Genomic DNA, 24444 nt, shown 5'->3' with positions numbered 1-24444 from the left:
GTCTCAATGAACAGATCTCCTTTTCGTGCTTCCTGTAGCCTGTATGCTTTAAACAACAATGTTTTGACTATATATAAAAAGTATCAGGGCATCAAGTCAGTGTACAGACGAAAATCTTGCCTGTAATTGATTGTACACCACTATATAGGGACACCTTGGATCACCCTATCTGAGGCGTGACTAAACCAGGGTGTTGATTAATATAGTTTGTCCCTCTCTATAATCCCCAGGGGGCACCAGAAGTTAGCCTGCTAGTGATTGACTCGTTTGAACTTTCTTGGCGCTTTTTGAAAGGCTGCACAGCAGCCAATCAACAAGCGGCTAACTGTCTGACCTTAGAAGCCATCACAGCCATGCCTACTAATGGCATGGCTGTGATTGGCCAGAGCAGCATGTGACCCAGGCTCTATATAAGCTTGAGTCACGTAGCGCTGCACGTCACTCTGCTGTTACAAGTGTAGGGAGAGGATGCTGCTGGACTTGTGATTTCAGGGAGAGAAAAGGAGAGAATCTAACTCAGCGATCTACCTAGAAATAGTTGTGTGGGTGCAGGACACAATCGTTTTACCCTGCCCTGAGGCCATTGACCAAAAAAAAATTACTTTTATAATTCTGTTAGTTAGGTGGGTGGTGGCGGCGGCCATTTTATGCAAGCTCAGTGCACCAGCACTACATCTGAGCTTTTGGGACATTGCAAATCACAATTTTTTTGGGCAAACTACAACATCTGGATTAGTCAGTGCGCAATTTAAGGTAAGAATACACCCATCATTTTCTGGGGTTTTAAAAACAGACAATTTTTTTCAAAAAACAGTATTTTCCAGATCTGCAAGTGTTAAATTCAAGTTTAATATATACAGCTTTCATACTCTGTTACCAAAAAAAAACTTTTTGGGCAATCTACAACATCTGTATTAGTCAGTGTGCAATTTAAGGTAGAAATAAACCCATCATTTTCTGGGGTTTTAAAAACACACAATTTTTTTCAAAAATCAGTATTTTCCAGATCTGCAAGTGTTAAATTCAAGTTTAATATATACAGCTTTCATATTCTGTTACCAAAAAAAGACTTTTTTGGCAATCTACAACATCTGTATTAGTCAGTGTGCAATTTAAGCTAGAAATACACCCATAATTTTCTGGGGATTTAAAAACACACTATTTTTTTTTTTAAAAACTGTATTTTCCAGATCTGCAAGTGTTAAATACAAGATAAATATATACAGCTTTCATATTCTGTTACCAAAAAAAGACTTTTTTGGCAATCTACAACATCTGTATTAGTCAGTGTGCAATTTAAGCTAGAAATACACCCATCATTTTCTGCGGTTTGAAAAATACACATTTCTTTTCAAAAAACTGTATTTACCTGTTCTGCAAGTGTTAAATTCAAGTTTAATATATACATCTTTCATATTTCTGTTACCAAAAAACCACAATTTTGGCAATCTACAACATCTTGATTAGTCAGTGTGCAATTTAAGCTAGAAGTACACCCATCATTTTCTGGGGTTTGAAAAAACACACTTTTTTGACAAAAAACACTATTTTCAGGCCTTGCAGCATCAGCACGTGTGAAATTACAGGCTTATATTCTGCTGTCAAATTCAGTTGTTAAACAAACACTCGTTTGGGCACAAAAAAATTTGTTGGCAGCCTTTGATGCAGATGTCATTGTGAGATACACCCTAAATACATTTGGGTTAGATTCAGAGATTTTAAATGCCGCCATTTGGTGCACCAATATTGAATTCAGGCCTACACTGGTTCAGGCCCTGTGAGATACACCCTCTACATACAGGGGTTTGATTCAGGGATTTGAAATACAGCCATTTGAAATACAGCCATTTTGGGCAAAGAAATATTTACTTCAGGCCTACACTGGTTCAGGCCCTGTGAGATACTCCCTCTACATACAGGGGTTTGGTTCAGGGATTTGAAATACAGCCATTTTGTGCAAAGATATATTTACTTCAGGCCTACACTGGTACAGGCCCTGTGAGATACTCCCTCTACATACAGGGGTTTGGTTCAGGGATTTGAAATACAGCCATTTTGTGCAAAGATATATTTACTTCAGGCCTACACTGGTACAGGCCCTGTGAGATACTCCCTCTACATACAGGGGTTTGATTCAGGGATTTGAAATACAGCCATTTGAAATACAGCCATTTTGAGCAAAGAAATATTTAGTTCAGGCCAACACTGGTTCAGGCCCTGTGAGATACTCCCTCTACATACAGAGGTTTGATTCAGGCACTTGAAATACAGCCATTTAAAATACAGCCATTTTGTGCAAAGAAATATTTAGTTCAGGCCTACACTGGTTCAGGCCCTGTGAGGTACTCCCTCTACATACAGGGGTTTGATTCAGGGATTTGAAATACAGCCATTTTGTGCAAAGATATATTTACTTCAGGCCTCCACTGGTTCAGGCCCTGTGAGATACTACCTCTACATACAGGGGTTTGATTAAGGGATTTGAAATACAGCCATTTGAAATACAGCCATTTTGTGCAAAGATATATTTACTTCAGGCCTCCACTGGTTCAGGCCCTGTGAGATACTACCTCTACATACAGGGGTTTGATTCAAGGATTTGAAATACAGCCATTTGAAATAAAGCCATTTTGGGCAAAGAAATATTTAGTTCAGGCCAACACTGGTTCAGGCCCCGTGAGATACACCTTCTACATACAGGGGTTTGAATCAGGCATTTGAAATACAGCCATTTAAAATACAGCCATTTTGGGCAAAGAAATATTCACTTCAGGCCTACACTGGTTCAGACCGTGTGAGATACTCCCTCTACATACAGGGGTTTGATTCAGGGATTTGAAATACAGCCATTTGAAATACAGCCATTTTGTGCAAAGAAAGATTTACTTCAGGCCTACACTGGTTCAGACCGTGTGAGATACCACTTCTACATACAGGGGTTTGAATCAGGCATTTGAAATACAGCCATTTGAAAAACAGCCATTGTGTGCAAAGAAATATTTACTTCAGGCCTACACTGGTTCAGACCATGTGAGATACTCCCTCTACATACAGGGGTTTGATTCAGGGATTTGAAATACAGGCATTTTGGGCAAAGATATATTTACTTCAGGCCTACACTGGTTCAGACTGTGTGAGATACTCCCTCTACATACAGGGGTTTGAATCAGGCATTTTAAATACAGCCATTTGAAATACAGCCATTTTGTGCAAAGAAATATTTACTTCAGGCCTACACTGGTTCAGACCGTGTGAGATACTCCCTCTACATACAGGGGTTTGAATCAGGCATTTTAAATACAGCCATTTGAAATACAGCCATTTTGTGCAAAGAAATATTTACTTCAGGCCTACACTGGTTCAGACCGTGTGAGATACCCCCCTCTACATACAGGCGTTTGAATCAGGGATTTGAAATACAGCCATTTGAAATACAGCCATTTTGTGCAAAGAAATATTTACTTCAGGCCTACACTGGTTCAGGCCGTGTGAGATACACCCTCTACATAGAGGGGTTTGATTCAGGCATTTAAAATACAGCCATTTTGGGCAAAAAAATCTTTTATTGAGGCCTAGTCTGGTTCAGGCCGTGTGAGATACACCCTTTACATACTGTCGTTCTATTCTACTATTAATTAAACACCTATTTAGGGCAAGATCCTAAATTTGAAAAATATGAGGAGAGCGTCAAATAAGGGACGTGGTCCAGGTCGTGGTGCTGCTGGTGGACCTCCTGTTGCAGGGAGAGGACGTGGTCGATCTGTGCCAGCTACACGCACAAGTGAAACCTCTTCCTCAGGTGCGAGTAGGTGACAAAACCTGCAGCGGTATTTAGTCGGGCCTAATGCTGCTCTACGAATGGTGAGGCCTGAACAAGTACAGGCGATAGTAGATTGGGTTGCTGACAGTGGATCCAGTTCCTTCACATTGTCTCTCACCCAGTCTCTGCTGAAAGACCACAGTTGGCACCTGCAGCCGATGTCCATCAGTCTTTCACCTCACGCCCTTGCAAATCAGCCAAGCAGTCTGAGCCCCAAGTCATGCAGCAGTCTCTTCTGCTTTTTGATGACTCTGTTAGCATGGTTTCCCAGGGCCATCCACCTAGCACTGCCCCAGAAGTGGAAGAGATTGAGTGCACCGATGCCCAACCACTTATCTTTCAAGATGAGTACATGGGAGGACCATCGCAGCACATCTCGGATGATGACGAAACACAGGTGCCAACTGCTGGGGCTTTTGAAAGTGTGCAGACCGACAAGGAAGGCAGGGGTGAAGACTGGGTGGAAGATGATGTGGAGGACGATGAGGTCCTCGACCCCACATGGAATCAAGGTCATGCGACAGACAGTACGCCTGCTACTGCCCACCGCAGCAAGGGACCGAGCACACCAAAGCCAGCTCCAAGGAGTTCCCTGGCGTGGCAGTTCTTCAGACAATGTGCTGACGACAAGATACGAGTGGTTTGCACGCTGTGCAATCAGAGCCTGAAGCGAGGCATAAACGTTCTCAACCTGAGCACAAGCTGCATGACCAGGCATTTAAGTGCAAAGCACGAGCTGCAGTGGAGTAGACACCTCAAAAACCAAGAAAGGTCTCTGGCTCCTCCTGCTTCCTCTTCTGCTGCAGTCGCGGCCTCTTCATCCACCTCTGGAGTGACAGTGCCACCTGTCACCCCACAAACAGAGGATCTGCCAGCAACACCAACACCTGGGTCACCAAGCATCTCCACAATGTCTCATGGAAGCGTTCAGCTCTCCATATCCCAAACGCTGGAGAGGAAGACGAAGTACCCCCCTACCCACCTGCGATCCCTAGCCCTAAATGCCAGCATTTCTAAATTACTGGCCTTTGAAATGCTGTCATTCCGTCTGGTGGAGACGCATAGTTTTAAAGGCCTTATGTCGGGATTCGAACCCATGACCAGCCACATCCCAGGCGGTAGCCCTGCTTACTAGGCTACCGTCCTCTCTGGACATTACTCCCTGAAACCTATTATGTAACCTCAGTCTTGCCAAGCCTTGCTCATCACCCTTGATTCCCCACACCTGGTACTTCCCTATATAAGTCCAGCCCCTTGCACTCTAGCTTTGCTGATTATTGAGCTCCTGAGCCTTGATCAAGCTTCTCCTCATCTGCTGCTCCTGCTACAACTGGAAGTCCACTGCTGACCAGGAATTGCCTACCGACTACTCTTCTGCTTGACCCTACCTACTGAACTGCTACCACCGTTGCCATCCGGATTGTCTGACTACGCTTACTGCCGCCTGCCCTGACCCACTGCCTGCCTACCGACTACGCCTCTGCCAGACTTCCTGCACCTACTACCTGCCTGCGGTCCTTGCCACTGGGCTCCACTCCTACCTCCAGCCAGCGGTCCTCTGACTCAGGTGAGCCTGTAGGACTGTTACAGAATAATCAGCCACACTATGGAGTCCGCAATGGCCACTCTGCGTAAGCAGGTCTCCGAACTTCAAGATTTTGGTACTACATATCAGGAGAAATTTGCCCAGCTCCAAGGCGTAGTCCAAAGCCAACAGAGGGAGATTATTGAACTACAGAGGCAACTCCTGGACGTTCGCGGCGCGCCCGCAGACACCCGCATGCCACTCCCATCAAGATTCAGCGGCGACAGACGCCAGTATCGGGGGTTTCTAAACCAATGCCGCATCTATTTTCAGATGTACCCGGCCCCCTTCACCACCGAGAAAAAGAAGGTGCTATTCGTGGTCAATCTCCTGACGGATGAAGCATTAGCATGGGCATCACCATACGTGGAGACTAACAGTCAGCTCCTGGACAACCTAAACAACTTTATCACCGCCATGAGCCAAGTCTTCGATGACCCCAACCGCTGTGCGACAGCCGAGGCGCGACTACATGGTCTGCGGCAAGGGAGACGCTCCGTCGCCGAATACACCGCCGAGTTTCGCCGTTGGGTCACGGACACCACCTGGAACCCAGCGGCACAGAGAAGCCAATTCCGGCGAGGCCTGTCAGAATTAATAAAGGACGAACTCGCCAGAGTTGAGGCCCCGGACGATCTGGATGACTTCATTCAGTTATGCATCCGGATAGATCAAAGACTCTCCGAGAGGAAGAAAGAAAGACTCTGGTCCTCGGACCACAGACCCACTTACTCCTTCTCTTCCACCGCCCAGCGCGACCCCCAGTCAGTAACTGAACCTATGCAGGTTGACGCTCTACGTAGGTCTCTATCCACAGCTGAGAAGGAGAGAAGGCTGGCCGAAAACCTCTGCCTCTACTGTGGGGAGCCGGGTCATTTTGCCATCAAATGTCCTCATAAGATCCGAAAGACTATTGCCGTCACGGAGCTAAAGGAGCAACCACAGACTCCAACCCCGCCAGCAGCCCCGGAAAATAACAACACGGCGGCTCATGGATCCCACTTCATCGTCCCCATCCTCATCGACATTGAGGGGCGACAACTCCCCTGTTCAGCGATGTTAGACTCCGGGGCGGGAGGCAACTTCATGGACCTAACCTTCGCCCGCGAAAAGAACATTCCACTGACAATCAAGGCAGCCCCCGTTGACCTGGAAACCGTCGACGGATCCCCACTCTCCTCGGGGCCGGCCACTCACGAGACCACCGAACTACAACTCCTCATTGAACCTGATCACCGTGAAAAGATCCACTTCTCTCTGATCGCCTCCCCGAAGTTCCCAGTGATCTTGGGCATCCCATGGTTGGCCACCCACAACCCCTCGGTGGACTGGGAAACCCGCTGCATACGATTCCCATCCGAGTTCTGCACGCTAAATTGCTCCCACAAACCCGTCCTTCCACCCGAAGACACCACCATCTCAAAACTATCCGTCAAGGATCTGCTACCCCCTCAATACCGTGAGTTCCAGGATGTCTGCGACAAGAAAAACGCAGACAAGCTGCCACCACACCGACCCTATGACTGCCCTATAGAACTGTTGCCCGGGGCCGAAATACCCTTTGGCAGTATCTACTCCCTCTCAGAGCCTGAACTCAAGGCTCTGAAAGAGTACCTGGACGAGGACCTGAGGAAGGGGTTCATCCGGCCCTCCACCTCCCCCGCGGGAGCCCCCTTTTTCTTCGTAGAGAAAAAAGACTCCTCCCTGCGTCCCTGCATAGACTACAGAAAGCTTAATGACATAACCGTAAAAAACCGGTACCCACTCCCACTGATTTCCGAACTCCTTGAGAGACTCCGGGAAGCGAAGATCTTCACCAAACTCGACCTTCGAGGGGCCTACAACCTCGTCCGAATCCGCCCTGGGGACAAATGGAAGACCGCCTTCCGGACACGTTATGGTCATTTCGAGTACCTGGTCATGCCGTTCGGACTCTGCAATGCTCCCGCCACCTTCCAGCACTTCATTAACGACGTCCTCAGGGACATGCTGGATCTGTTTGTAGTCGTTTACCTGGACGACATCTTGATCTTCTCTGAAGACCTCGAGCAGCACCGCGAACACGTCCGCAGGGTACTGCAGAGACTCAGACAGAACTCTCTCTATATCAAGCTAGAGAAATGCGAGTTTGAGCGAACCACCACTCAGTTCCTCGGATACATCATCTCCCCAGAGGGCCTAAGTATGGACCCGGGGAAGGTCCAAGCTGTGATGAACTGGCCCATTCCGAAAAACGAGAAGGAGATACAAAGATTCATTGGCTTCGCCAACTTCTATCGGAAGTTTATCCGGAACTTCTCCAAGGTCATATCACCAATCACCCAACTCACCAAGAAGGCCGTCCCCTTCTCCTGGACACCCGAGGCCCAGGAGGCCTTCACCAAGTTGAAACTCCTCTTCACTTCTGCCCCAATCCTAATCCACCCGAACCCCGAGCTCCCATTTACAGTCGAAGTGGATGCATCAGACTCTGCGGTGGGGGCAGTTTTGTCACAACGGACAGGGGAGAGGATGCTATTACACCCGTGCGCATATTTCTCCCGCCAGATGTCCCCCTCCGAGAAGAACTATGACATCGGGAACAAAGAACTGCTGGCGATCAAGGATGCCTTCTCCGAGTGGAGACACCTGCTGGAGGGAGCCACCAACCCCATAATTGTACTAACTGACCACAAGAACCTCGAGTTCATCCGCAGCGCTAAGAGACTCTCAGCCAGACAGGCCAGATGGAGCCTATTCTTTTCCCGCTTCAACTATTTCATCACCTATCGCCCTGGATCAAAAAACGGCAAGGCTGACGCCCTCTCCAGAATGTTTTCCGAGCCCTCACAGAGTAACAAGGGCCAAGATAACATCTTACCCGAGAGAAGGGTCGTAGGGGCCACCTACTCTAAAGAACTCCTGGGCACAATCAAAGAAGGATACGAAAATGACCCCTTCCTCGCCCACCCCACAAGGAATATCAGCCTTACGTTTAAGAACGGTCATTGGTTTCATCAGGACCTACAACTATATGTACCAGAAATCGCACGGCTCGAAGTGCTCAAATTCAACCATGACTCCAAGCTGGCCGGCCATTTTGGCATAAGAAAAACCCAGGAGCTTCTCTCCCGCTCCTTCTGGTGGCCAACATACAAGGAGGACATCAAGAGGTACATCTCCTCGTGCGCGGTCTGTGCCCGCAATAAGACTCTTCGTTCCTCCCCTGTGGGTCTGTTACAACCCCTCCCTATTCCCTCCCGCCCCTGGGGCTCGATCTCCATGGACTTTGTGGTAGACCTTCCTCCTTCAAAAGGGATGAACACTATCCTGGTCGTGGTCGACCGTCTCACCAAGATGGCCCATTTCATCCCCTACAAAGGCATACCCACCGCCAAACAGACGGCCGATCTAATTCTCAGAGAGGTCTTCAGGCTGCATGGGATCCCGGACGACGTGGTCTCCGACCGAGGCGTACAATTTGCCTCAAAGTTCTGGAAGAACTTCTGCCTGGCGCTCGGGGTTAAAGTGAACCTATCCTCCGCTTTCCACCCTCAGTCAAACGGGCAGACTGAGAGAACTAATCAGACCCTAGAGCAGTACCTACGCTGTTTCAGCTCCCACCTGCAGGATGACTGGCTTGACCATCTCCCCACGGCCGAGTTCGCCTACAACAATGCTGAGCATAGCTCAACCAAGCACAGCCCTTTCTTTGCTAACACAGGCTCGCACCCGGTGTTCATTCCCCACCTGCCTGTCGCCTCCACAATCCCAGCAGTGGCCGAACGCCTAACAACCCTACAGGAGGCACAAAAGAACATTATAGACAACCTCCAGCTCGCCCAGAGGCGTTTTAAACAGGGAGCAGACAGACGTCGCAAACCCACCCCGGGCTTCCATGTGGGAGACAAGGTGTGGCTGTCCACCAGGAACCTCAGATTGAAGGTCCCCTCCAAAAAGTTGGCCCAAAGATACATGGGTCCGTTTCGGGTCACCGAACAAATCAACGAGGTCACGTTCCGGCTCGACCTTCCGGACTCCATTAGGGTGCACCCTGTCTTCCATTGCTCACTCCTCAAGCCATACGTGGAGAACACCTTCACAGGCCGCCACTCGCCCCCTCCACCACCCGTGAGGGTACAGGGTGAAGAAGAATACGTTGTCGCAAAAATCCTCGACTCCAGGATCCACCGGGGAAGACTACAATACCTAATTGGGTGGGAGGGTTACCCTCCCGAGGATAACTCCTGGGAGCCAGAAGAAAATGTCCACGCCCCCAGACTGGTAAAAGAGTTCCACCAACGGCACCCCAGTAAGCCTGCCCCTGCGGTGCCCGGAGGTCACCTTGGAAGGGGGGGAGTACTGTCGGGATTCGAACCCATGACCAGCCACATCCCAGGCGGTAGCCCTGCTTACTAGGCTACCGTCCTCTCTGGACATTACTCCCTGAAACCTATTATGTAACCTCAGTCTTGCCAAGCCTTGCTCATCACCCTTGATTCCCCACACCTGGTACTTCCCTATATAAGTCCAGCCCCTTGCACTCTAGCTTTGCTGATTATTGAGCTCCTGAGCCTTGATCAAGCTTCTCCTCATCTGCTGCTCCTGCTACAACTGGAAGTCCACTGCTGACCAGGAATTGCCTACCGACTACTCTTCTGCTTGACCCTACCTACTGAACTGCTACCACCGTTGCCATCCGGATTGTCTGACTACGCTTACTGCCGCCTGCCCTGACCCACTGCCTGCCTACCGACTACGCCTCTGCCAGACTTCCTGCACCTACTACCTGCCTGCGGTCCTTGCCACTGGGCTCCACTCCTACCTCCAGCCAGCGGTCCTCTGACTCAGGTGAGCCTGTAGGACTGTTACACCTTATGGCGGTGGCTGTCCCACAGTACGTCGTGCCCAGCCGCCACTACTTATCAAGGCGAGCCATCCCTTCCCTGCACAACTCAGTAGGGGACAAAATCAGGTGTACGCTGCCCAACACTATCTGTGGCAAGGTGCACCTGACTACGTATACGTGGACCAGTAAGCACAGTCAGGGCCGTTATATCTCCATAACAGCACACTGGGTAAATGCAGTGGCGGCTGGGCCTGAGGCGGATAGCAGTTTGGCGCATGTCCTTCCACCACCGAGGATTGCAGGGCGCTTCAGTTTGCCTCCTGTTGCTTCCTCCTCCTACTCTGCTTCCTCATCCTCTACCAGCTCCCTATCCGGTCAGCGTAACACCTTCACCACCAACTTCAGCACAGCCAAGGTTAAACGACAGCAGGCCGTTTTAAAACTTTTATGAAACAAACCCCACACCGCGCAGGAGCTGTGGATGGGCCTTGAACAACAGACCGATGAGTGGTTTGTGCCAGTCAGCCTCAAGCCCAGCCTGGTGGGCAAATGGGCAAAATCTCGTAGCAGCTCTGGGACTAGCCGGTTTGACGCACATCCCTTGCCTGGCGCATGTGCTGAATTTGGTGGTGCAGAGATCCCTTAAAAATTACCCTTACATGTCAGAGGTGCTGCATGTCAGAGCTGCCTCGTTCTCCCCCTGCTGCTGCTCGCCTGTCAGCGCTGCAGCGTAACTTCGGCCTTCCCGCTCACCGCCTCATATGCGACGTGCCCACAAGGTGGAACTCCACCTTGCACATGCTGGCCAGACTGTGCGAGCAGCAGCAGGCGATAGTGGAGTTTCAGCTGCAGCACACACGGGTGAGTCGCTCGGCGGAACAGCACCACTTCACCACCAATGACTGGGCCTCCATGCGAGACCTGTGTTCCTTGTTGCACTGTTTTGAGTACTCCACCAACATGGCCAGTGCCGATAATGCCGTTCTCAGCGTTACTATCCCACTTCTATGCCTCCTTGAAAAAACGCTCCTGGCGATGATGGAAGAGGATGTGGCACAGGAGGAGGAGGAGGAAGAGGGATCATTTCGTAGGGTTTCCGGCCAGTCATTCCCAAGTGTCTCCAAGGGTGGGTTCCTGCACCCACAAACCCAAGGTACACAATTGTCCAGCCAGGGCACAGTTCTGGAGGATGACGAGGTGGAGGATGAGGAGGAGGAGATGCAGGAGGAGGAACCATGTTCACAGCAGGGTGGCACCCAGACCAGCTCATGGCCATCACTGGTACGTGGATGGGGGGATACAGAGGACACAGACGATACACCTCCCACAGAGGACAGCTTTTCGTTGCCTCTGGGCAGCCTGGCACACATGAGCGATTACATGCTGCAGTGTCTCCGCAACGACTGCCGATTTGCCCACATTCTAACTTGTGCTGATTACTGGGTGGCCACGCTGCTGGATCCCCGTTACAAGGACAACGTACCGTCCTTAATTCCGTCACTGGAGCGTGATCGTAAGATGCGCGAGTACAAGCGCACCCTGTTAGACGTGCTGCTGATGGCATTCCCACCTGACAGCGGGGGCACAGTGGAAGCACAAAGCGAAGGCAGAGGACGAGGAAGAGGTCGCCAATGCAGCTGGGGCACCGCCAGCAGCTCAGAAGGCAGGGTTAGCATGGCCGAAATGTGGAAAAGCTTTATTAGCACGCCACAACAACTACCACCACCAGCTGATATGAAACGTCTTAGCAGGAGGCAGCATTTCACCAACATGGTGGAGCAGTATGTGTGCACACGCCTACACGTACTGAATGACGGGTCTGCCCCCTTCAACTTCTGGGTCTCCAATTTGGGCACATGGCCTGAGCTTGCCCTTTACGCCTTGGAGGTGCTGGCCTGCCCTGCAGCCAGTGTATTATCTGAACGTGTGTTTAGCACGGCAGGGGGCGTCATCAGACAAGCGCAGCCTCCTGTCGTCCACAGCCAATGTGGACTAGCTCACGTTCATTATGTCCACAGCCAATGTGGACAAGCTCACGTTCATTAAAATGAACCAGGCATGGATCCCTCAAGACTTGTCCGTACCTTGTGCAGAATAGACATGTATACCGGCACTAAGCAGCCATTGTTATACTGCAGCGCAATTGCTCATGTTTGTATTTTGGATATTTCACACTCTTTTGGAGTGTACCTTAATTTTACAAAATTTAATTAAAACCAAAAACCTGTGTTGGCTATCTCGTCCTCCTCCATCGCCGCTTCCACCTACTCTGCTACGTCCACCGCCTCCTCAAACTCCTACTCCATATGGAACTCCACCTCATAAATCCATTTTTTTTTTGTACGTGTTTTCTTTTATATCATTTCGCTACTTTGTCATTCACATTTTCGGGTGAAATTCACCAATTTTTGGGTGTATAGTACCACTGCTATACCTCGTAGACCGGGGGAAAAAAAATTGTCAGTTACATTTTATGGTGAAATTCACCAATTTTGGTGTGTATAGTACCACTGCTATACCTAGTAGACAGGTTAAACAAACAAACAAAAAAATTGTCATTTACTTTATCGGGTGAAATTAACCAATTTTTGGGTGTATAGTACCACTGCTATACCTAGTAGGCTGGTTAAAAAATAAATAAATTGTCATTTACATTTTATGGTGAAATTCACCAATTTTGGTGTGTATAGTACCACTGCTATACCTAGTGGACCGGTAAAAACTAAAAAAATAATTGTCAGTTACATTTTCTGGCAAAATAATTTTTTTTTGGGTGTGATGTACCACTCCTATACCTAGTAGACCGAGAAAAAAAAAAATTGTCAGTTACATTTTTTGGTGAAATTCACCAATTTTTGGGTGGCATATACCCCTCCTCTACCTAGTTGACAGCTTAATAAATTTCAATAATTTTTCTGTTACATTCTTGGGTTGACATTATACAATTTTAGACGTGAATAAACACCTGCTATGCATCGGTGACAGGGAATAAAATTTAATTAATTATTCAGTAATTAATGCGCACCACACCCTTTCATTCAATGCTTAAACTTTGAAAAGTTGTCACACTTTTATGCTTTAATAATTTCTCCCATATTTCAACTCTAATTTTAAATTTCTCACGCTCCCTCTCTAGCCTGGAACCCTGATTCCCCGCCACCCGTGATCACCATGGTAGGCGCATGTAAGAACATCGAAAGTTGATAGAGCAGATATCAAATTGGATCGTGAACATCACGGGGACGTGCGACATGGTGGGGCAGTAAGTGTGCACACGCCTACACGAACTGACTGACAGAGGTCAGCACCTGCAACTTCTGGGTCTCCAAATTGGGCACATGGCCTGAGCTTGGCTTTTTCCCCCTTGGAGGTGCTGGCCTGCCCTGCAGCCAGTGTATTGTCTGAACGTGTGTTTAGCATGACTGGAGGGGGTTATCACAGGTTATATTTCCCAATGTTTTGGGGTGTACCCTAATTTTAAAAATTGAATTTAAAACCAAAAAGCAGTGTAGGCTACCTCCTCCACCGCTGCTTCCACCTACACTGCCACATCCACCGCCTCCTCAACCTCCTACTCCATATGGACCTGGTCCTTCTAGATAAAGATTATTATTTTTTATTTTTACGTATTTTATGTTATTTTAAGTCATTTCCCTATCCACATTTGTTTGCAGAGCACTTGCCATGCTCTTAACCACACTTTGACGCCATTTTTAGCCCTCTAGCCATTTGAGTGCTCAAAAGTTAGGGTCTCCATTGACTTCAACGGCGTTCGGGTTCGGGGTCAAGTTCGGGTCCCGAACTCAAACTTTTTTCCGAAGTTCGGCCGAACCCGTTGAACCCAAACATTCAGGTGTCCGCTCAACTCTAATCGTCTGTATACAAGTAACCGTGAGTCTTTATCAAACAACTGCTGGTTATTGTGTATATACAGTTGTGTTCAAAATTATTCAACCCCCAATGCTGTAAAGGGTTTTAGGGAATTTAGTGTACATTTGTAATTGTGTTCAGAATGAAATCTTACAAGGACTTTTTAAAGAACCAAATGCAACTAAAATGACATCAATTGTTTTTGTAATACAGTATTAAATGTTTTTTTTTGTGATTTCTTCACTGACACAATTATTCAACCTCTTAAAGACTACCACTCTTAAGAACAGAGGTTCATTCAAGTGTTTTTGATCAGGTATTGAAAACACCTGTGGATGTCAAGGAGCAGCAATCAAGCATAATAAGCACCAATTAGGCAGATTTAAAAGGACTGTGATACTCAGCTCCTTCTAGACATTTACTGGTGTGTTTACAAACATGGTGAAGTCAAGAGAATGGTCCAGGAAGACAAGAGAAGAGGTGATTTCTCTTCACAGGAAGGGCAATGGCTATAAGAAGATTGCAAAGATGTTAAACATACCAAGAGACACCATAGGAAGCATCATTCGCAAATTCAAGGCAAAGGGCACTGTTGAAACGCTACCTGGTCGTGGCAGAAAGAAGATGCTGACTTCGACTGCTGTGCACTACCTGAAGCGCAAAGTGGAGAAAAGTCCCTGTGGGACTGCTGAGGAACTGAAAAAAGATTTGTCAGATGTGGGTACTGAAGTTTCAGCTCAGACAATAAGGCGCACGCTGCGTAATGAAGGCCTCCATGCCAGAACTCCCAGGCGCACCCCCTTGCTGTCTCCAAAGAATAAGAAGAGTCGACTGCAGTATGCCAAAAGTCCTGTGGACAAACCACAAAAGTTTTGGGATAGTGTTGTGTGGACTGATGAAACAAAATTAGAACTGTTTGGGACCATGGATCAACGCTATGTTTGGAGGAGGAAGAACAAGGCCTATGAAGAAAAGAACACCTTGCCTACTGTGAAGCATGGCGGGGGGTCAATCATGCTTTGGGGTTGTTTTGCTTCTACAGGTACAGGGAAGCTTCAGAGTGTGCAAGGTACCATGAATTCTCTTCAGTACCAGGAGATATTGGATGAAAATGTGATGCAGTCCGTCACAAACCTGAGGCTTGGGAGACGTTGGACCTTTTAACAGGACAATGATCCCAAGCATACCTCCAAGTCCACTAGAGCATGGTTGCAGATTAAAGGCTGGAACATTTTGAAGTGGCCATCGCAGTCACCAGACTTAAATCCGATTGAGAACCTCTGGTGGGACTTAAAGAAAGCAGTTGCAGCGCGCAAGCCTAAGAATGTGACTGAACTGGAGGCTTTTGCCCATGAAGAATGGGCGAAGATACCCGTAGATCGCTGCAAGACACTTGTGTCAAGCTATGCTTCACGTTTAAAAGCTGTTATAACTGGAAAAGGATGTTGTACTAAGTAATAAGATTGAATGTCACTTGGGGGTTGAATAAAACTGATAATGATGTGAGCACAGAAAAGACATTTGTGGTTATTTCATTATAAATGTTATGTGATATTTGTCTGACTTACAAGTGCCTCTTTGATTTAATTGTAAACAAGATGACTGAAATGATCAAAATCAATGTCAAACTGGCCAAAACACTCAATTTCAGTGGGGGTTGAATAATTTTGAACACAACTGTATCTATAGGACTTATCAGATATACAGATGTGAGGCTGGTTGCCCTTCCACTGCTGTAATGGTATCTTTTTTTTATTGTACTGATACTGCATCTTCAGTACACACATCGGATATAGGTCATCATACCTACCTTTATTAGATAGAAGCTTGGGGTTCATTATTTTATCTGTAGATCAATAAAAGTAAATTTTTAGGGGTTTGTTTGTTCAGTGATAGCATGCTAAATTAACAGTATAATGTGTCGTAGCTAGTTAGCATCATAATCTGAAATGTCTTTTTAAGACCCAATTGTACCCTTAATTTCGGTAAATTATTAGTATTACTATGAGGAATTCCTTTAGTATATGCTATAAATAAACCTTAAAACTGTTCACGCAGCATGCAAAAAATGGTGGCCAAATATAACACACATACCTGCATTATCTATAACTCCATTAAGAATTATGCCCCAATACAGTTAGCCAACAATACACATAGAAATAGATTATTTTTTGTAATTCATTTTTGCTTTTTTTTTTTTTACAGAAATGTGATGCACTATGGGAAGATTTTCATCAGAAGTTAGTTGATGGAGCTCTGTTAACACTTGATACATATTTAGGCCAGTTTCCCGATATTAAGGTAAGACTGCATCCATCTGCTTATCTCCATTTTCTAATCTTACTACACTATGATGACGTTTCTCCTATAACAAATATGGCTCCTTCACACATTCATGCAATCAGATGGCTAATAGAGAACAGATACAAACAATTGTAAACAGATTAGTAGAAAGGGGTATTTTTTGGAAGACGATAATAAAAGCTGGAGTAGAATTATTAGAGAAATGCAATGAAAATTTGATTCACCTAATTTCCGCGTGCTCCATGGTAATGAATCAATTCATACTTACCTCATTTATTTGTGTGTGAAGAGTCTTCTTGATTGAAGATCCTGCATGACATTTCATGCACAATTACGTATGATGTCACCACGCCAGCCAGCATGATAACGTCATCACGCACCGCATGAAATTTCGCTCTGGATCTTCAATCAACATGGCCATTGCGGACTCTTCATGAGCAAATGGATAAAGTGAGTATTTTTAAATTAGATTAGATTAACCCCTGACAGCCTTCAATAGTCATCTCAGATGCCATGACCAGTGATAAACGCAGCATCTGAGGGATTCAATGACGGGGAATGGCACCGTAGCCGTTCCCCATCATTGCGCCCGCTACTCACTAAGAAATGCAATTTATGACGAAGTAATTAGTCAAAAAGTGAATTTCTTTGTGAAATTCGGCGAAGCAGTCAAATCGAAGCATATCACAAGGATCTCAAATGTTTATAGGGGAAAAGATCCAAAAAGGAAAATAATGGTTTGGTTTTTATTACTGTATGATGACACCACACCCAGTAGACAAGAACAAATTAAAGTCTCAAGTTGTGCCATTAATTTTAATGATTGATGTGTATATATAGTACAGACCAAAAGTTTGGACACACCTTCTCATTCAAAGAGTTTTCTTTATTTTCATGACTATGACGGTATCAAAACTATGAATTAACACATGTGGAATTATATACATAACAAACAAGTGTGAAACAACTGAAAATATGTCATATTCTAGGTTCTTCAAAGTAGCCACCTTTTGCTTTGATTACTGCTTTGCACACTCTTGGCATTCTCTTGATGAGCTTCAAGAGGTAGACCCTCATCAAGCTCGGCAGGCGGCAGTCCGGATATTATGGGGGCACCTCACCTGTGACATCTCTCTTCATCAAGAGAATCAGTGTGAGTCCTCTTCCCCATATATGGTCTGCCCTACGGTATCAACCAGGACATAGTATTTATATTTTGCATTACCTACTTAATTATCCTGTTTTGATCCATGATGTTATACCTAACAGTTATCATTCTTTAACCGACCCCCTGATGAACCATAGTGAGGAAATGCGTCGGGGTTAAAATCGACATAATTATATGTGTTAAAAAATTCCCAAGGTACAGGGTTGTACAGGGCAAGACAGGGTAGGCACGGGGACAGGGTGATCCCACCATCAGGGTTCATCCCTGGGCAGAGGGCTAATTTAGGGCGGGCACAGGGAGAGAACCATCCCCAGTACCCATAATATGGTGCCCTATCCTCTGTCCATTCCCCACACCTCCCATTAATGTCATTAGTACCCCTGGAATTTACACTATCTTATTGTCACGGCTGAGGATGGGGAAAACCCTCAGCCGGGCGGTATCAGCAGATGGAGTGGTCGCTGCTCGACCAGGACAACAGGATTAGGGAGCAGGTGACCTCCTAATCGCATCCCTAACCTGACCCTGACTCCTAGCTACATGAACCGACCTTGATGGTAGGAGGGCTCATGCTCCGGAACCTTGAAGTCCCTGCTAGCCCTCAAGATGGCCCTAAACTAGGAGCCGGGTAGACAGCCCGTTACTCCAGGACACGGAGGAACAGGAGTCTAAAGTGGCCAAGCAACACAGACAGGGGAACATAAACAGACATATGGCAGTGACAGGTAAGTGAGCCTAGTACCACACTTACCTGCCACAGACACACAACCTGGAACCCAAGTGCTGCTGTCCACAAACACCAAAGACAGAGCACACCACACACATCATAGGAAACCAGGAAACCATATGCTGCAATAAGAAAAGACCAACAAACATCTACCAAACACCATACATGAAGTAAACACACATCTTCATAAACATAGTGAATCACAATTTATGACCACAAGGGTGGCCCTCACTGGCAGATGGAAATGTGACCAGGAGAGTTCCTCCAGCTTACAACAAGGCTGGAGTACCCCTCAGACATCATGTCTTAACTGAGGCTTTGTAGCCCATGCAGCCACACCCACAATCGGACACACCCAGTGCCCACACACACACTAGGAAGGAAGTTAACCCTTTCAACACCAGGAAAGGGAAGACATCAACTTAAAGGGAAAGTGTCCAACACAACCAACACACTGTGGTTGTTGCCGCAGGCAACGACATGGGTGGCAACCGTGTCCTGGGAGTCAGCCCGAAGGCTGGGACACTGCCACCACATGTACACACTTCAACCAAACGTTGCCACGGGCAACCACAGTGAAGGGAAGATGTCAGTGCACACCAAACATAAAACAGAGTGCACACAGACATACAAAAGTGCATACATACAGACACACAAACTCCAAAGGGACCGCACACATACCTGTTGTCCGCGGCAACCGCACTTGAGGCAAACTACATCAAGCCTCAAGCTGCGGTTGAAACAACAACCCAAACCGCGGGCAACTGTATGCGGCTCCCAAGGAGTCACGGCCAGAACCGTGGCCGTGACACTTATTTATAATTTTTTTCACCAATTCACGGTGGTAGCTGGGCAATATCCTGTCCTGTTATATGTTATTTGGTCACCCAGTTATCATGGGGTTTTATATATTTTTGAACCAATAAAAGCTACATTTTAAAAGGGTCCAACCTCTAGGCTTATATAGACCCCTGAGATGGTCTTCCAACAGCCTTAAAGGAGTTCCCAGAGATGCTTAGCACTTGTTGGCCCTTTTGCCTTCACTCTGCGGTCCAGCTCACCCCAAACCATCTCGATTGGGTTCAGGTCCGGTGACTGTGGAGGCCAGGTCATCTGGCGCAGCACCCCATCACTCTCCTTCATGATCAAATAGCCCTTACTTTCAAAGTTTTCCCAATTTTTCGGCTGACTGACTGACCTTCATTTCTTAAAGTAATGATGGCCACTCGTTTTTCTTTACTTAGCTGTTTTTTTCTTGCCATAATACAAATTCTAACAGTCTATTCAGTAGGACTATCAGCTGTGTATCCACCTGACTTCTCCTCAACGCAACTGATGGTCCCAACCCCATTTATAAAGCAAGAAATCCCACTTATTAAACCTGACAGGGCACACCTGTGAAGTGAAAACCATTTCAGGGGTCTACCTCTTGAAACTCATAAAGAGAATGCCAAGAGTGTGCAAAGCAGTAATCAAAGTAAAAGGTGGCTACTTTGAAGAACCTAGAATATGACATATTTTCAGTTGTTTCACACTTGTTTGTTATGTATATAATTCCACATGTGTTAATTCATAGTTTTGATGCCTTCAGTGTGAATCTACAATTTTCATAGTCATGAAAATAAAGAAAACTCTTTGAATGAGTAGGTGTGTCCAAACTTTTGGTCTGTACTGTATAAAAAAACATAATTCTTCCCCTATGACTGGGATTCGTATCCCCACCTATCCCTTGGTAGAACGTATGCCTTTTTGTCAACCGTATTAACTATGACTAGGGCACATACACAGCCACTAACAACAATAATTGAGTTAAGAAGCCACAATAAACATTTTCCTTGTTACTCCTTGGTTAGTACCTGTATTCTAGTTGGCTTGAAATTAAATGAGGGTACTTTTAATTTGAACATTATATCTAGAGATGAGCGAATTTTTAAAAAATTCGATTCGGCCGATTCAGCGAACTTTTCGAAAAAAATTGGTTCGATCAGAATTAGTTTGCGGTGAATCGCATTAAAAACGGCTATATTCTGGCTGCACAGAGCCTTTATAGTGGTGTAGAACATTGCACCTTGCAGTAACACGCATAGGAAGTCTACTGTCATAGTAAAATAATTCTGTGAGTCAGTATGACATGCAGAAGACAGGCGTCACTCTGAGAATTAGAGATGGCCTTGCGGTTCGCCCAACAGTTCTTTCGGGGCAACTTTGCGTGCTCGCGATTCGCCAAACATGCGAACATATGTCGATGTCCGCCGGCGCTATATTCTTTTGCAATGCGCCGAACTTTGACCCATGACACATCCATTAGGTGGGACAGGACAGCCAATTGAGATGTTTCAGCATATGGACACCCCCCCATCTGGCAGTCATTTTACATTCTGCGTTTTGCCAGTGTAGGGAGAGGTTGCTTTGTGGAGCAGAAACAGGCTGTTGGGGACACCAAGCGGTAGCTAATAGGGAGACAAAAGTCCTTTTAAGGACTGGTATAGGTGTGCTATCGATAGGTCTGATATACTGAGGGGTGTGATATACTTATAATATACTTTCTAACATAGAAAGTATATTATAGTGCATTTGTATTGTGCAGCAGTTGTGTGCGTTCTGCTGCGATACCGCAGCTATATAGAGGGACAAGCGCTATTGGAACAACTATTTGCAACGGGTGTGATATACCTGTTGCCCCCAAAAAACTGATTGGGAAGTGTGATATACCTGCTTCCACAAAATACTGATTAAGGGGTTCTATATACCTGCTTCCACCAAATATTGATTGATGGGTGCGATACACATGCTTCCACAAAATATTAATTAAAGGGGTTTGATATACCTGCTTCCACCAAATACTGATTGAGGGCTAAAATATACCTGTTCCACAAAAAACTGATTAAGGGGTTTGATATACCTGCTTCCACCAAATATTGATTGAGGCCTGCGATATACCTGCTTCCACAAAATAATAATTAAGGGGTTTGATATTCCTGCTTTCACCAAATATTAATTGAGGTCTGCGATATACCTGCTTCCACAAAATACTGATTAAGGGGTTTGATATACCTGCTTCCACCAAATACTGATTGAGGGCTACAATATACCTGCTTCCACAAAATACTGATTAAGGGGATTGATATACCTTTTTCCACCAAATATTGATTGAGGGCTGCGATGTACCTGCTTCCACAAAATACTGATTAAGGGGTTTGATATACATGTTTCCACCAAATATTGATTGAGGGGTGCGATACACATGCTTCCACAAAATATTAATTAAAGGGGTTTGATATACCTGCTTCCACCAAATACTGATTGAGGGCTAAAATATACCTGTTCCACAAAAAACTGATTAAGGGGTTTGATATACCTGCTTCCACCAAATATTGATTGAGGCCTGCGATATACCTGCTTCCACAAAATACTGATTAAGGGGTTTGATATACCTGCTTCCACCAAATACTGATTGAGGGCTGTGATATACCTGCTTCCACAAAATACTAATTAAGGGGTTTGATATGCCTGTTTCCACCAAATATTGATTGAGGCCTGCGATGTACCTGCTTCCACAAAATACTGATTAAGGGGTTTGATATACCTGCTTCCACCAAATATTGATTGAGGCCTGTGATATACCTGCTTACACAAAATACTGATTATGGGGTTTGATATACCGGCTTCCACCAAATACTGATTGAGGGCTGAGATATACCTGTTCCACAATATACTGATTAAGGGGTTTGGTATACCTGTTTCCACCAAATATTGATTGAGGGCTGCGATGTACCTGCTTCCACAAAATACTGATTAAAGGGAATCTGTCACTAGCAATTTACCAATTTTTTTTTTTCATGAATCCATGTTTAACAGAGTACCTTTTTTCCATCTGTCTGATTCTTTTGATTGTCTTGTCATTTCTTCAAAAAATCAATTCTTATGATATGTAAATGACGCTGTAAGGAGCCCAGAGGGGCGTTCTTCTTTCTCCACGGTGCCCAGGAACGCCCCTCTGAAGTGCCGTGCCCGGCAAAATTTGAAAACTAATAACGCCTCCAAGTTCATCTAAATCGCCTCCCAGAGGCAAACACCCCTATCCTCCTCTCGCCGGCATCCCAAATCCCGCGCAGGCGCAGTGCCGGCGATTGCCTGCGCTATGATGAGATGAGTGACTGCACTGCGCCTGCGCGGGATTTGGGATGCCGGCTAGAGGAGGATCGGGGTGTTTGCCGCAGAGCGCGGCGCTGAGGAGGGGGGGGTGTTGAGCACTTAGCCGCGCCTCTGGGAGGCGATTTAGATGAACTTGGAGGCGTTGTTAGTTTTAAAATTTTGCCGGGCACGGCACTTCAGAGGGGCGTTCCTGGGCACCGTGGAGAAAGAAGAACGCCCCTCTGGGCTCCTTACAGCGTCATTTACATCTCATAAGAATCGATTTTTTGAAGAAATGACAAGACTGACAATCAAAAGAATCAGACAGATGGAAAAAAGGTACTCTGTTAAACATGGATTCATGAAAAAAAAAAAATGGTAAATTGCTAGTGACAGATTCCCTTTAAGGGGTTTGATATGCCTGTTTCCACCAAATATTGATTGAGGCCTGTGATATACCTGCTTCTACAAAATACTGCTCTTCTCTAGGGACTTAGGCACAGGGTAATTTTGAAAATGACAGGCAGAGGAAGAAGCAGGCCGTGCTTCCCCAGTGGGAAGTTGGAGGAGGCGTGTTCTATTACTTTAAAGGACTCACCAGAGTTGGTTGAGTGGCTCATTCAGCCTTACGCTTCTGCACCCTCCTCATCCTCTGTATCTACACCCTCCTCACTCTCTGCTGTGTGCACCCCCACCACCATAGCCCCTCCACTCGAGACAGAGGAATTATTTTCCCATCCATTCCCAGACCTTACTGATATGCAGCCATTCTTGACATCGGATGAGGAAGAGGAGGTAGCAACGGCCGCCACCCAGTGGTCTGACGACGGTACCCAGATCAGCCCAAGAAGGGGGGTCCCTGCGTTTGCTGCCTACTCCGAGATCTCAAATGTCAGTGGTGGTGAAGGTGACGATGATGACGTGTCGATGGACGTCACGTGGGTGCCCACAAGAGAGGAAGAGGAGGGGAGTTCAGAGGGAGAGACGGAGCAGCAGAGAGGGAGGAGAAGGAGGAGAAGCAGGCAAAGCTCGCAGGGCACAGAAGGCAAAAAGCAGACTGCAAATGTATCTGGAGCGAGCCTTCCACTATGCACGGTCACTTCTGGCACTCCCAGGACCCCGGCACATGGCTCCGCAGTGTGTTTTTTTTTTAAATGTGTCAGCTGCTGACAATAGTGTTGCCATCTGCAGCCTGTGCTGTCAACGCATAAGTCGCGGTAAGCCCAACACTCACCTAGCGATGGCTCCCTTAAGAAGGTACCTGGCCTCCCGTCATCGAGCCCAGTGGGAGCACCGCTGTCAGAACCCACAAAGCCACACTCCCGGCGCTACACGTCCTGCCTCTTCTCCTTCTCCTCTCTCCTCCCATTTGTCCTCCACTCCACCTTCCACCGTGCTATTGTCACGTTCATCTGGCAGAAGGCAGGCTTCCGTGGCTAAAATGTTCGAGCGTAAAAAGTTGATGACGCCGGATAACCCTCTTGCCAATGGCTGACCGCTGGCTTGTCGGAACTAGCCCGCTAACTACTGCCATATAAATTGGTGAACTCGGAGGCCTTTAGAAAATTTGTGGCCATTGGCACACTGCAATGGAAGGTCCCCGGAGGGAAATATTTCTCCCAGAAGGGCATCCTAGAGCTATATAGCCATGTTCAGCGGCAAGTGAATATACAGTATCTCTGGCACACAGTGTCAGTGCCAAGATACATCTGACCACAGACACGTGGTCTAGCAAACACGGGTAGGGTTAGTTACATAACTTTTACTGTCCACTGGGTGAACCTTCTGACAGCCGTCAACCCTGTAACCTGTGGCTCCCGTGTGGATTTGGTGTTACTGCCACGGATTGCATGCAGGCCTGCCTCTTCTTCTCCTCCTCCTACTCCATCCTCTGTCTCCTCCTTGGCTGACTCCTCCTTTTCCACTGCTACCGCCTCTTCCACTGCGGCCCCCAAGCTCCCCAGAACCTATTTGACGTGCCAGGTGAGACGTTTCCATGCTGTGCTGC

At 46.7% G+C, this 24444-nt stretch overlaps 1 protein-coding gene across 1 annotated transcript in view; it reads left to right on the top strand.

Annotated features, from left to right (window-relative positions):
* AMPH (amphiphysin) overlaps positions 1-24444 on the top strand; it is a 316380-nt gene that overhangs the window by 125729 nt on the left and 166207 nt on the right. The window contains exon 5 of the mRNA XM_040433933.1: positions 16309-16404. Coding sequence (XP_040289867.1) covers positions 16309-16404 — 96 coding nt within the window. The remainder of the gene's footprint in view (positions 1-16308; positions 16405-24444) is intronic.

Source organism: Bufo bufo, chromosome 5 (assembly GCF_905171765.1).
Source record: "Bufo bufo chromosome 5, aBufBuf1.1, whole genome shotgun sequence".
Classification (NCBI taxonomy): domain Eukaryota; kingdom Metazoa; phylum Chordata; class Amphibia; order Anura; family Bufonidae; genus Bufo; species Bufo bufo.
The sequence above is the reverse complement of the archived record's forward strand: the minus strand, read 5'-3'. Positions and strand labels throughout refer to the sequence as shown.